At 43.9% G+C, this 15,320-nt stretch overlaps 1 protein-coding gene across 1 annotated transcript in view; it reads right to left on the bottom strand.

The window, feature by feature from the left end:
* Positions 1 to 13,473, bottom strand: part of OTUD4 (OTU deubiquitinase 4) — a 34,341-nt gene extending 20,868 nt beyond the window's left edge. Inside the window, exons 1-7 of the mRNA XM_060247375.1 lie at positions 12,942 to 13,473; positions 10,680 to 10,763; positions 8,150 to 8,200; positions 5,907 to 5,953; positions 4,342 to 4,414; positions 3,094 to 3,175; positions 479 to 617 (exon numbers count right to left, since the gene is read on the bottom strand). Coding sequence (XP_060103358.1) covers positions 479 to 617; positions 3,094 to 3,175; positions 4,342 to 4,414; positions 5,907 to 5,953; positions 8,150 to 8,200; positions 10,680 to 10,763; positions 12,942 to 13,112 — 647 coding nt within the window. The 5' untranslated portion in view covers positions 13,113 to 13,473. The remainder of the gene's footprint in view (positions 1 to 478; positions 618 to 3,093; positions 3,176 to 4,341; positions 4,415 to 5,906; positions 5,954 to 8,149; positions 8,201 to 10,679; positions 10,764 to 12,941) is intronic.
* Positions 13,474 to 15,320: the final 1,847 nt, after the last annotated feature.

Genomic DNA, 15,320 nt, shown 5'->3' with positions numbered 1-15,320 from the left:
ACAAGTGCACCGACTCATGGGATCTGAGGAAGCAGACATACAAATGCTTTAAGAATAGAGACTTAAATCCCCCACAGATGTTGTTTCTCAACCCAGAACTATTTTTGGTAGCAATTTAGATATATTCTTGATCAAAGGAGGAAAGTCTTTAATGTTATAAAATATGAATTTACAGTAATTCCAAAAAAGCAAAATGTACAATTTCCTCACATTGAGATTTTTTGTAGCAGGAATGCCTTTGCATATTAGGCCATACCCCCCTGATGTAGCCAATCCTCCAAGAGCTTACAGGGCTCTTAGTACAGGGCCTACTATAAGCTCCAGGAGGATTGACTACATGAGGTGTGGCCTAATATGCAAAGGAGTTCCTGCTACAAAAAAAGCCCCGTGTTACAGTAAAAAGTTTCAATTCTCATTCTGGGTTAATAACTGCAAATCCCTGACAAGTCCCTTTTGCACTTTAAATTTGCAGACTTACTCTAGGTTTTCATCCTCTGAATCAGATTCTTCACAGCTCCCACTGCCATCCTTGATCACATCAGGAGGGACGAGCTCCTCTAATGTTTTACCCACATCAATACCAAACACTTTCTCATACAGCAATTCATACAGAATAGCTAGTGGGGATAAAAACCACAAACAAGATCTATTCATTACAAATATCCCAGCAACTTTTCCAGACCCACTAAGTTGAACATGTGAAATAGGAAGTCATGTGACAGGAAGACAGGAGGCACAGGGACAATCTCAACAGAGAGAACCATGGGCAATAGACTAAGTGTGTCAGGGACAAGAAATATCAGCTGAGATCACAAGTGAGGTACAAGGCAAGGAGGAATCTTTGTCATCATTAACTTACCTTTCAGTAAACATGCAGAAAGCAAGAGGAGGCATGGTAGCCTCTCTCCCCCCCATGCATGCACTCTAGCAGCAAAAGAAACATGGCAGCTTTATAGGGAATCACAAATCAGGTGAGATTTTTCCACCCACCTTAGGGCCCTGACTCATGGAGTGCAGTGCTACATAGTCTTATGTTTTAAAAAAAATAAGATTTATATTTTAGTGAGAAAACTAGAGAAGAGTAATCTAGACAGCAAAGATCGCTTTTCAGAAGTACTAAACACCTGATGTGCTTCGTGCATCTTTGCAGTGGGCAAAGTTAAATTACCAGCAAAAGAAAGCAGAGATCCAACTCAAGTACAACAAATAATGAAAACATGACCAGCATTTGTATGGCATTTGGCATAAGCAGGCTATGATTATTCTTCTGCCTGTACATACTGTAGAACACTGATGCTTCACTTTCTTGGTGAGAGCCAGTTTGGTGTAAAGGTTAAGTGTGTGGACTCTTATCTGGGAGAACCGGGTTTGATTCCCCACTCCTCTACTTGCAGCTGCTCGAATGGCCTTGGGTCAGCCATAGCTCTTGTAGGAATTGTCCTTGAAAGGGCAGCTGCTGTGAGAGCTCTCTCAGCCCCACCCACCACACAGGGTGTCTGTTGTGGGGGAAGAAGATAAAGGAGATTGTAAGTCGCTCTGAGACTCTGATTCAGAGAGAAAGACGGGGTATAAATCTGCAGTCTTCTTCTTGGTAAACTTCAGTGTGTCTTCGAGACTTTTGATTCTCAGGCAGGCACAAGTAACCTGGGATTTCCACAATACCTTCAGCCACAAGTTTATTAACTAATAATCCATATAATCCTATTATTTACAGGACTGATAAGCCACTCCTCTGCAGACGTGCTAGAAGCAGCTTTATTACTTCAAAATCTTCAATGAAGAAGGAGACAAAAAATAGCCTTAGCTTCCACAGTAATTGTCAGTTTCTTCCTTAGTCCTTTTGGCCATCCTTCCCCCTGTACCCTTGTTAAACACATCTACAGCCTTAAAGTGAGTCAGTTGGAGGGAACACAAAAAGAGTAACTGGGAGAAGCCACAGGTATTCAACAGCCACTTCACAGGGGGCTCTTAAGGCTAACTGCCAGACTGCATCCTTGCAACTCCACTCAGACACATGTGTTTTAAGGTTACTATACAATCCTAAAATTTAGGACAGAAAGCTCAAATAAGCTTCCATCATGCATAACACACATCAACAGGGACTGACAGCACTGCAGTAGGGTTAAGAATTTTATTATTAAAGCAGATATTTAATCTATCAAAATGTTACTGTTTAAAGTCTAGCTGTGTTACTGTTACAATCTAGCTAACCCATACATGCACACACTTTGATGGTTTTGCAAAATGTGCAGAACAGAATCACACAGGAGAGTAGAAAGAGCAGCTCAGGAAGTGGTGTTTATTAGGGATAGTTTCCCCCACACTCATAGTTTTGCTTCCTTATGCAGATATGTTTGCACACAATGTTCTCATGTTTTCAAACATATTGTATAATTCCAGCAACAAAGCATTGTTTTGTTTTACTAGAAATCTTTGCTGTGCTTCAAATGTTACATTTGCTGCTTACTGACTGAAAAGCTGTTATCATACTCATGATCTTCCCTGAGTTTCAGTGAGTAAAGGAGACTGTAAGTGATGATAAAAATAACATTATGCTACTACCAATTTTTGTAACAAATTAACATGTTTGTATATTTACTTCATTTATAACATGCCTTTCTCTCCAGTGGAAACCCAAAGCAGCTTTCAGCATTTTCTTCTCCTCCATTTTATCTTCACAACAACCCTGTGAGGTAGGTTAGGCTGAGAGTGTGTGACTGGTCACCCAGCAAGATTCCACAAATGAACCGGGATTTGAACCTAGGTCTCCCAGATCCTAGTCTGGAACTTTAACCACTACACCCCACTGGCTCTCCTAACATACTCTAGGAGATTAATATACTCTGATGGTTCAGTTATGTTAGCAGAAGATTAACAGTAAAGCCAGCCTTGGAAATCAGCTCAAATTTAATACCTCTGTACTGCAGCAAACTGAACTGTTTTAGCACTGAAAGTTGAAACCTTAGATTTAGTGCAAGTTTATCTTTCTACCAGTGGGAACAGCCATACCAAATGCTAAAAAAGAAGCTTCAGTTGGGTGAACAATTCTGCCCTGGAATATCACAATGGCATCCCAAAGCAAGTTGTACTTACACTGGCAAAGTGCAGCATTGACAGTATATTCTATAGGATAGACAATATCATAGTGACTTCCATTTGAAAAGCATAGCAAAACCTGGAAAAGAGCAGAACAACACTTTTTTAAAAAGAAAAAGTTCAGCTATAACAAGTGACAAAAAAGTAGTATGTCCTCCAAAGCAACACACTACTTCAGTACATGGAATTATTTCGAGCTCCATATTTAAGAACACTTTTCCGGATATGATTTTTTAAAAGATGCCAGACTAAAGTCCATTTATATGGGCTTGATGAAGATTATATCGAGGCTGGGCCTATACACATGGAAGAGTAAATTAACAGAATGAACCACTTCAGAATGCAGGCAAAGGTTCACTTTTTTAAAAAGTGCTCTCCTACATTAAAAACTATGCAAAAAACAAAAACAGGAAACCACTGAGTGGGTTAGAAATTCTCTCACTAAGGGTGCTCCTGACCTGGATAGTCCATGTTAGACTGATCTCATCAGATCTTGAAAACTAAGCAGGGTCAGCTCTGGCCAGTATTTGAAAGGGAATTCCAGGGTTGCTATGCAGAGGCAGGCAATGGCAAACCACCTCTGAATGCCTCTTGCTTTGAAAACCCTGCAGAGTTGCTAAAAATCAGCTGCAACTTGATGGCAAAAAGGTGAGGGGGATTTAAAGGTGATATCTTCCCCTCGAAGTGGTAGTCCATTTTAACCATCTCAACATTCTACCACCTCATTAGGTTGTATAAGCAATTTTGCCAATTCAAAATGCACACATATTTTGCCTCACTCTTCATTCAGAACTAGTTATCACTATGCACATCTAAAAATATTTACTTTAAAAGAACTTTTTAAAAACTGTCATAACAGATTACTTATGCGACATTCCAATACAATTCACCTACACTACTAATTTTCACACCTTGCAAATCTATGCCAGGACTAACTGTACAAGCAACCTACACCATTATCTGGAAATGTAATATTTCCTACAGCACCAATAAAACATGGCACAATGTAAGAAACACACTACAAGATCCTTTGCAATATCCCAGAAGTTGTTGGGCCTCAATGCATGGGAAATGTGCAGCTGTGTAAAATCCCAGAGTTGTATCTTGACAATTGGTGAGGTGCAACTACTGAGAAGTATAGAGCATGCATTCTGGATAGGAAAAAATGTCCTGGGCCAGGCCTACCAAAGTGTCAGCACTACTTAATATCAGCTGCAGGACTGGTTAGTTTAGAATCAATCATACCTTATCAGGAAAGCCATTTTCAGTTACGTGTGAAGGAGGAGAATCTGGTTCTCGATATATTATAAAATCTTTCCTAGCAAAACACAAAGGGGGGGGGGGGGAATGTGTCAAATCCTAACTTTAAATAACCAGCAGCAGCACTAAGATAAAGGAACCTGGATGCAAGCATTTATGAACATCCTTTGAAAATCCTTTAGACAGAGCTACATGATTATAACATAAAAATATTTACCAAATTCTTGCGCAATTTTGACACTAGCCAATGCCAAGAAGTACAATTTGCCAACTATTGCTAACTGGAACATCATTCCTTCGGCCTCCACCCTTCTTTCCTATATTCTCTTTCCTATATTTCTATCAGTCCTTCTGTACTTATCCCATAATTATTTTAGACTTAATGTGCTTTCATATCTTTAGTATATTTCCAAAAATCAAAAGTGCCAATCATTTTTTAAACTGTTTACCCCAGTTTGGACTGGACCCTAAGTCATCACTTCTACTAGCATGGAGTGGGGTAGGTGGCATTTCACTAACTCTCTCCTCCCACTCGAGGATTCCTCCCCCCATGTACTGTTCTCAAGAGCCTACAGAACCCTGCCCCAGAAAAAGTACTGTTACCACCACACACACAACCCCGGCCTCTACTGTGGGGGCCCAAAGGCCCTGCTGTTCTTTTCTCCTCATCCCACCCCTAAACATACATGCACACTAGAGCTGGCAAGAAAGAGTGCTTTGGGTCTTATTTAACTTGGGCTGCAGATGGGGCAAAGTGAACCAATTTGTACATCAGCACAATATCCACAAGGGCTGTGGATTTCTGGTGTGCCAATTAACTGCTCACTACTCGCACATTTAAATCAGGGTTAACTTCCTCAGAGGAGGCTTTATACAGGGCCTATCAATGTAATACTTAACAAAAGTGAAGAATGTTTAGACTTGCTATCTGATGCACACAAACAACAGGCCATAAAGGGCTTTAAATGTCAGCACTAGTCTCTCAAACTGGACCAGAAGCTAATAGCTAGCCCAGGAAAGTGCTGCAATACAAGAGAGTGAGTGCTGAGGTCATCTGAGACAGATTGTATATAATCACATTGTTCATTTATAGCAATAGGTAGTAACATTATTCAATCTAAATTTGACAAAGACCTCCCCACCCACACCTCCACTGTCCTGGATTATATGTCAGCCCAAAGTTAAGATTACAATTTGTACCCATACATATATTATTAGCACATCAAGTGTATCCAGTTACTGTCAAATGTACTGTCGATATTGACTCATATTGACAACAGACCTGCTAGATTTTGTTGGTTCTTTAACAGACTGATTTCTTTAAATAGCACTTAGATTGTTGGAAGGAAACTGTATAAACGAGACTTTCCCCTCAAGTATATATAGTTAGGGATGGAGATACAGCTTCATCTGTCAAAGCATCCCTTTCCTGTGGGAGCTTCTCTAATATCACTCCTGCTATTGTTAGTTCCCGTTCATGTGGTATTTTTCTAGCAAGCTCAAGTCTATGCTTCACAATCAGTTTTGTGGATATAGCAGATATTTCTTACTTGTACATAAGAGAAAGGGCACTTATTTCCACTTGTCCAACCCATTCCTGCATCAAAGAGGAAGAAAAAGACATGCAGTAAAACACATCACTATGTAAGAATATAGGCAAATTACAGTACTGTCTAGAACATCTTCTAAGTTCTTCATTGAAATCATGGCAGTTCTTCAGTGACACACATGTATGAACATACACACAAACTACCCATGTCACCAACTGTATATCTCAGATAATGTGTATTCACTGCATTTAGTATCATGATGCATTCTGATTAAATAAAGTTCAGTTTTAATTTTAAAAAAATTAATTACAGTTCTGGCAGCTTTTCAAAAAAAATACTGTAATTCAAATAACATCAAATAGATTTTCCCTAATTTCCATACATCCTCCACAAACTTAAATGTCTTGACTCAAAGTCCTGTCCTGTATGGTTCTCTCTTTCCTGTACATGCTGCTCTCTCAGCCACATTCCCTCCCCCAACCCTTCCTCCCTGAGAACCACAAATACACCTAGTGGGATTTATTGGGCACAACTGGATTGTGCTCACACACAAAAAAGTGTTCATTCATTTGAAACAACAAAAATAGTTCCACTTTTAAAGTCAAGGTGAAAATCCCAGAACAGTCCTTACAGCACTGAAAACATGCTCTTTCCTTTAACCACACAGTAACCTTATCTGAGGGTAGGTGGGATTACAATTTCATTCCACCCTCGTTCTACCCTTAGTCCTCCGAAACTACTACTCCAGTCTGGGGGGAATAGGAGCCAGAGGAAACCACAGTTGTGACAGAACAGAGTCCTGTATTCCCACTGCAGCAACAATGTCACTTACTCAAAATCTGCAATTTCCTTGCCCCACCCTAGAGAACAGCGGCACGTGGAAGACAACATACCCAGGAAGAAATGGCCCCTTATGTTACAGGTGTTCTGAATTCTGTCCTCCTGTGGCAACTTGCAGCCAGCATAGCAAAGGAGGGGTATCACCAGAAAACAAGACCAAAAGCATGGAGAGGCAAAGTCTTAACCAGTATTTAAAAGACAAGTATGTTATATGTAAGTTACCAATGTCTACCTTGCATGGAAGCAAAAAATCTTCATGTCTCTAGCCATACCAGCTCTTTTAAAGTACCGTATTTTCGCACCATAAGACGCACTTTCCTTTCCAAAAAAAGTGGGGGGAAAAGTGTGTGCGTCTTATGGAGCGAAGGTACGTACCTTCCTCCGGGGGGGGGCGATCCACTGCCTCCGCCTCTGATCCCGGCGCTTCCCCCGCGCCTGCCTGTCTGGCTCCAGCTCTGACGCTTACAGCAAGCGCCAGGATCACTCCCTCCGCCCTCCGATCCCAGCGCTTGCTTTAAGCATCAGAGCTGAAGCCAGGCAGACAGGCACGGAGGAAGCACCCGCCCCCTCCGCAAACCCAGCGCTTCGCGAGCGCCGGCTGTGGAGGGGGCGGCGTGCTTTCTCCATGCCTGTCTGCCTGGCTTCAGCTGATGCTTACAGCAAGCACCAGGATCGCTCCCTCCACCCTCCAATCCCAGCGCTTGCTTTAAGCATCAGCTGAAGCCAGGCAGACAGGCACGGAGGAAGCACCTGCCCCCTCCGCAAACCCAGCGCTTCGCGAGCGCCGGCTGTGGAGGGGGCGGCGTGCTTCCCCCACGCCTGCGTGCCTGGCTGGGAGACAAGCGGTGAGATCGCTCCCTGCGAAGTGCTGGGTTTGCGGTGGGGGCGGAGGGAGTGATCTCGCCGCTTGTCTCCCAGCCAGGCACCTGCGTCTAATGGTCTGGAGCATCTAATGGACCAAAAAATATGGTATATTTGAGAGAACTTTTTAAATTAGTGGCCAAAAGCAAGAATGCCACCTAAATGCATTTGGTAATTTACATGCAACAATAAATTATTGCCTCTGTGGATCACTTTTGCCTCTTCCTTTTGTTTTCCATCTTGCAGGAACTATCAGCATAGGAGAGGCAGAACAATCCCAATATTCCAGCTCACAAAGAAGCTCCTTGCAACTCACCACTTGTAGCTACCACCTACAGACCCTTTTGAAGATTCTGCTGCCGCCACCCAAATACAGTTATCATTTCCAGCAGGAATCAGAGATCAACTCACAAACAGCAGACACTCATACAGGTTTCTGGTTAAACTTTCAGGAGTTTTTTTCAACAAACTGCATACACCAGTAGTAGTTAGCTACAATTTTATCTTGAAATGTTATATAAACTTAATCCAACAATACATACCTGTGGATTTTCTAAGCTTTTCAAATATTCTTCAAATGGTCCCTCTATAAACTTTAAAGCACAGTAAGAAAAGATGTTATTAGAAGCAATGTAACACAAGAACTGTGCTTAGTAACTAGAACAAAACATACCAGGGTTCAAGACTGCCTGCAAGCAACACCTAATCTGGAAATGCCTATCTAATCCTCAGTGTAAAGGTCCTTACTTACTCAGTGTGGAGGGACATGCACTCTAAGCTTTATTCTTATGTCAGATATTTCAGAGGTGAGTCCTGGCATCAAAACTGACTATCGGGGCTAAAACCCAGGTAAGACCCAGCACAAATTAAACAGTACCTATAGAACAAAGTCTTCAGTAATTTCTTCACTGTACTAGATAAAAAAAAAATTAACGCAATCACTCCACAGATAACATTACATGTATAAAAATCAATGCACAAACAGGGAAAATGGGTACAAGCATGCTGGTCCCACCCTCTGGCTATATGAGATTCTGAGCTCATAGAATCATGGAGCTGGAAGGGACCTCCAACGTCATCTAGTCCAACCCTCTACACAATGCAGAAAACTCACAAATACCCCCCACACCACCTGTTCCACACCCAGAGGATGGCAAAAAAAACCCCACAATCCACCAGAATCCCTGCCAAACCGCCCTGGAGAAAAATTGCCTCCTGACCCCAAAGTGGTGAACAGCATTCCCTCCATGCACAGGAAGTCTATCCATATGAACTGCACCCCATAATCAGAAATGTTACAGAAAGCAACATTCCAAATCACAAGGGCAGTACCAAACACAGACGCTATATTAATGAGCCAGCTATTATGCTGGAGGAGGGGGGCAAGGCCATCATGCTCAACGCCACATGTTGAAATCCATGCATGTAATGTCATCTGGAGTGAGTTCTAGTCTCTCACCTTCCACTCATTGCAAACAACATTACAAACTTCTGAGGGTCATCTATTACAGATCAAGGCTCAATCATAGCCAAGCACATGTAATGTGTGAACTGGCCCTATCCCAAATACCATCACAGCTTGTCAGCAGCAATCTCCAAAAAGAACTGTAGCTGAGGTTAGTGGCATTAGGACGGGGGAAATGGCTGTCAAAAAGTCAGCTGTATCTGAGATGCACCAGGCCACACCTGCAAAACTCCATACAACCATGAAAGTATAACTGGCTGACATGGATCAGACTGCATGAAAGAGTCTTGGCCTATAAGCCAGACTCAGTTCTAGCTTTGAAAATTAAGCAAATCTCGGGGATATACTCCAGTGGCAAACATAAAGTAAAAAAACACATGTACAACATGTAGATGTCCATTGCCATGTTATGCAACTTGGACCATTGACAGCTACTTCCATAGTAGCAAAGGTGACCAAACTGTGGCTCTTTCACACATATTATGAGGCTCTTGAAGCCCCCACCAGCATGTTGGCCAACTTGGAAAAGGCATTTCTCTCTTTAAGTCACTTCTCTAAGCCAAGCCAGTTGGCAGCTTGGAGAACGTATCTAAAGTTGCTTTCTTTCCACCTCTCCTCTCCCTCCCCCATATATCTGCCTCCTTCCTGTTTTGTGACTCTCAGACATCTGATGCTTATTCTATGTGGCTCTTATGTTAAACAAGTTTGGCCACCGCTGGTCTATTGCTTGGTTTACACACGCAGGATAACAAGATCGTAGAACAGACCACCAGTGCAGGCAGTGGATGCCAGCTCTGAATGCTCCTTTGAGTAAGAATTCCATGCAAACAGTAAACTACTACAGCAAGCAAAAAGCTTTGCTCTTCTTCCCTCTGCTTGCTGAATTTGGTTTCCATTTGCAGGGAGTTTTTAATATATGTGGGAACCTTCTAAAATGCCATCATCACAAAGTAGCTTTACTTTATGCTTATAGATGTATGTGTGGGACCCTATTCCAATGTAAAAGAGAAGGTCCTGAGTCCCACCAGGGGCTGCTTCTGCCTCAGCTAGTTTCACAAATCAGGCTTGAAAAAGAAAATGCCCAGTGAGAAGACTCACAAGCAAAATGTTGGACAGCACTGTTATGGTGGGTGGGTAAGAGATAACATGGAAGAAGTCATCCCTGAAAAGCATTATTAGAGTGGCAAAAACTAAGAAAATCAAAAACTAACATTAAAGGAAAAAGAGGATATACTAGACTGAGGGAATGAGAATGAAGAGCCCCAAAGGAGCAAGAGAATAACTGTGGAGTATGCAAGAAGTAAAGCAATGGCAACTGCTGTCTGAAACCACTACAGCATGTCTGTGACTGATGTAGATACTTCCATGATCTGGAAACAGAAGGCAGCATTTCTCCTCCCGATGACAAAAGAGGTGTTGCTGATGTCTAAGGAATATGGGGACTTGTAAGTGTCTACAAACCAGTGCAGTGAAGTAGTCCATTAATTTCATTCTTTCCCTTAGTCAGGAGACAAGCAAAAGCACAGACCTATTACACCCACCAAGCAACATGGGAAGCAACAGCTGGAGCCACAGAGATCATCCATAAGGCAAAAGTGTTTATTTACCGCTTCAAACTTTTCTCTGTTTTTCCGCAGGTAGTTTATGCAGGACATCCTAATGGCGATATGCTGAGCCTGAGAGTGGAAAACCTGGAGGAGATTTTAAAATTACAGGAAGAGTCTTTGAGAAACTGTTTGAAAAACGAAGTTACAAAAGCTACAAGTGAACAAACAACAAAGAATTAGTGAGCTTCAAACGTGTGCACACGCATCCGTGTATCTGCTAATTCCAATACATCCCATCAGCAGCAAACTGAAAAACTAAACTTGCAAGACTGAAACACAACCCAGCACTGGGAATGAATGTGCTTTTAATACCCAGTTCTAATGGGGCTGAATGCTGTTCAAAACAGGAGTTCAAAGGTTAGCACAGGTGACAAAACAACACTCACATTTGCAAACCATTATTTATAGCAGGGGTGGCCAACGGTAGCTCTCCAGATGTTTTTGTCTACAACTCCCATCAGTCCCAGCCATCAGCTATGCTGGCTGGGGCTGATGGGAGTTGTAGGCAGAAAACATCTGGAGAGCTACCATTGGCCACCCCTGATTTATAGTACTGACTGGGTGTTTGCAGCCTAAATCAGAATTTGCTTAATTTATAATCATTACACACAAATAATAGTGAGCAAAACACTTCACATATAATAGCTGCTTGCATTCCTTGCAAAAACCTCTAGTATAGTGTTGCCAAGTGCCCCCTCACCTCTGGCAAGGGATGGGGGGCAGGGTTGCCAGATCCAGGTTAGGAAACTCCTGGAGATCAGAGGATGGAGCCCAGAAAGAAAAGGGACATCCATGGGATAGAATGCCATAAAGCAGGAGCGGTCAAACTGTGGCTCTTTCACACATATTGTGCGGCTCTTGAAGCCCCACTAGCCAGCTTGGAGAAGGCATTTCTCTCTTTAAATCACTCCTCCAAGCCAAGCCAGGTCACAGCTTGGAGAATGCATTTAAAGTTGATTTCTTTCCACCTCTTCCTCCCCCTCCCTCCCCCATCTACTTTCCTTCCTTTCTGTCTTGCAGCTCTCAAACATCTGACATTCTTATCTTGCGGCTCTCAAACATCTCTAAAGTTAAGTGAGTTTGGCCACTCCTGCCATAAAGTCTACTGCCCAGAGCATCCATTTTTTCCAGCAGAACTGATCTGTGTAGCTGGAGACGAGCTGGAATACCAGGGGGTCCCCAGATCCCATCTATAGACTCGCATCCCTACTCCAAACTCAAGTCAGTATTATCCCCAAACAGGGGAGAAGAATGGAGACAGAATGGCTTCCCTGAGAGATCCTTTTGCGAGTTAAATACAAGAGATTCCAAAAAAGTATTCAGCCTCTTAAACCTACCATAACTCAATTCAGCCCAAAGCTTTAGGATTCACGCCTGATTTCCGAGAACCACTGGGGCAGCTGATCAAAACTAAATAATCGATAAGCTTCACCCAGTCAAGTCGAAGCATCCAGGCACCACATGTACAGCTCCCACACTCGGAGTTTGTGGAGGCGCTGAGTCACTACAGCGACAGGAAGCTGCCCAGTCTTAAAGGCAGCCCTCAGGACATTCATCCACTCTATCGAGGCGGGCAGCCTCTGCCCCATCCTCCACCTCCGGGCCCGGGTAGGGGCAACTTCATCTCAAGGCTCCACAAGCGCGCTGGCCAAAAGGCAGCCTGTGGGAAGACATGCCCCACTCTGCGCTTATAACCTCCTCAAGCCTTTCAAAGGCCCCCTCCCGCCTGCGATTCCTTGAACGAGACGCAACGAGCGGCACAGGGGCGGGCGAGACGCTCCCAAAACGGGAGCGAGGACGGAGCCCAGGCAAGTGGAACAAGACCTGGTGAAGCCTTGTTTCCTTAGAAACCAGGAAAATGCGTCTAGCAGAGGCCGAACGCCGCAAGTTCCTTGAAGAAGCTAACACTGGGAAGGGCTAGCGAGGCTCTTCCCCAGGCCGGCCTCTTACTTTCCCAAGGTGACTGCACCCTCAGTCGCCTTCCTTAGACACAGCGAAAGGCGCTGCTTTAAAAAAAACTTCCTCTAAATCGCCTTGCCCAATCCCTTGCAGCACGAGACACACGCAGCCCCGCCGGGCAAAGTCAGGAGGGTTTCAGACCTCGGCGCGAAGCCAGACAGGCCTCTCTGTGCCCTCGTGCACAACTTCGCTCTCGAGAGCGCTTCGCACGCCGCCTGTTTCCTCAAGATCCCTCCCTTTCTCCCACCCAAGGGCGCATGCTATAACCCTCTCCCCCCTTTTGCTCTCTCCAGAGCGAGTTACCTGCTCCGCCACGGCTCGGAAGAGGCAAGAGCCGTCCTTCGCAACCCGCTTGCGGTATAATCCCTGAGATCGCAGGTAGCTGTCCATAGCCGAGTCGGCAGGAGACTCCTCGCCGTTTCCCGGGTAGTTGCGCTCCTCCTCCTCGCCGCCTGACTTAGCAGCGGCCTCCATGTTTATTTATTGCTTCAGGTTGCAGAGCAGCAATCCCATCACTTCCACTAGCCCCACATGGTATCAAAGAGAAAGAGAGGGAAGGGGTGGCGGGAACTGCTGGGCAGGGCTACCCAGAGCGAGGCGAGGCTGCAACTGCCCAGGCGTTGGCGACTGGCGCAGCAGGGACCGGCCTCGCGCTGGCGGGTCGCATGTGGGAGTCCTGCGAGAGGCTTCCACTTTCACCGCCTGAACCGGTGGCCGCTCGGCTTGGCCCGGCCCGAGCTCTCGCTTCCCAGCCGAGACGCCTCAGCGCTTCTTCCCTCCGGATGCTGCGTCTGGACGGCTGCTTGGGCGCATCACGGAGCTCGCCAGCGGAAACAAAAGAGAAACGAAACCGGGCTGTTTCCACTGAAACGGGCAGCCGAAAGTTTGTTTTCACTTTCAGACCAACCCGACCGCCCGAGTGCTCCTGGGAGTTGTAGTTGGGCGGCAGCAGGAAGTGAGCGTTCGGGGAGAGGAGGAGAAAAAAGGGTGGGAGGAAATGGCCACTCGCCGAACAGACTCCTTCGTGTGCTTCCGCAAAACGGTGAGCAATGAATGGTGAGGGCTACCGTGTTGGCGTTGCAACCATGCGGAACTTTTTTTTTAAAGTATGTTTGTTTAAAGGTATGCTCTTTCCTTCGAAGGCCAAACCTGCAGATCTGTGCTGAGCCTGCCTGCAAAATTTGGCTACGCAATCAGAAAATGAAACTCCCGACTCTGGTAGCGCCATTTGTTTATTTACGTTATTTCGTCTGCCTTTGTCGATGAGATTGAAGGCAGATTATACAATCTGAGTCAAATGCGATCGACAGGATGGAAAGTCCAATGAACAAAACAATAAGGTTTGGATTTAGAACAGAGTTGAAAAAGCTTAAGCATTTAAACATGGCACATTAAATGATGCAGAAATTGCACAGTGGAAACATACAGCAATAGACAATACACAGTAGTAGTATGCAACCCCTTTACCAGACAGTTTTTATGCTAGCCCTCGCTTAATTTTATGTGCTATATTTCTATTTGTAAGGAATAGCTGGAGACAAGCTTGCTTTTGCATCCAAACATAAGAGAATTGTGAAATATAGAAAATAACTGAAAAAACATTCATGATGGAATTACTAAGTTAAAAGTATCAAAATTCATTAGTGTAAATATATAGTAACAAAACGCATTCAGTGTAAATCAATAAACATTAAAGTATTCCACAAATGTTGTCTACTGCCTTCAGTACACAATTCATTCTATATTTTAAAAATGCATCCAAGCAATGTCCAATATTCAGAGATACAATTCTTTACTCAAGGAACAATGTAGAAGGTCTCTTGAAAAATGTTTTGAAGTCTTGGGTGAAATTCAAGTCATAGGTGAAGTGGAAGGCAAAAGGGTGGATACACGTTAAGCAATCTATAATTTCTGTGGAGGCTTGCTCCTTTCTAGAAGACCTGTTGTATCCATAAAGCTCCACTATTCAGTAGTATTCCATCTTGTTCCAACATTATGGGGCTGCTAGCAAGTCAGCCATTTTGCATATTGCTTCATCGGGAGGAAGAACAGGCAATCAAGACCATTCCAAAATTCATCATTTTTTTGCAATATTTTCATGCATTGAGTACAAGGCTAAACATAAAAGTCTTCCACCTAAGCAGTAAAATGATGCTTGGTAATCCTATACCAGGGTTGCCACTTTCTGGAAAGTCAGGGAAATTGGTCTGAAGGCAGGGAAAGTCAGGGAAATTGGTCTGAAGGCAGGGAAAGTCAGGGAAATTATGATTAAAATATATTCAAGCAGTGGATTTTTGACTGCTGCGAGAGCATGATCTGTTCTTGTGGCACCTGGAATAGAGAAGTAGCAGAATATAAGTAAAACTTAAATTATGCCCCTTCCCAGCTCCACCTTTTTCTCAGCTTCACCCCCCACCCGCCCAACCAGCCTAATGTGTTTGTTGAGCTCTAACCGTGCATGATTCCAAGGTCTGCCTGTAACATTTGTAAAGCAAGGCTAGTTTAAACGTTTAGCAGCAGGGCTTTTTTTGAGCAGGAACGCAGTTCCGGCTGACTTGGTGTAAGGGGGTGTATCCAACATGCAAATGAGTTTCTGCTAGGCTTTTTTCTATGAAAAAGCCCTGTTTAGCAGTATACAAACTTTAAACATTTAACTGTTTTCATCCCTACCTGCTAGTACTT

Source organism: Heteronotia binoei, chromosome 9, assembly GCF_032191835.1.
Source record: "Heteronotia binoei isolate CCM8104 ecotype False Entrance Well chromosome 9, APGP_CSIRO_Hbin_v1, whole genome shotgun sequence".
Taxonomy (NCBI): Eukaryota; Metazoa; Chordata; class Lepidosauria; order Squamata; family Gekkonidae; genus Heteronotia; species Heteronotia binoei.
The sequence above is the reverse complement of the archived record's forward strand: the minus strand, read 5'-3'. Positions and strand labels throughout refer to the sequence as shown.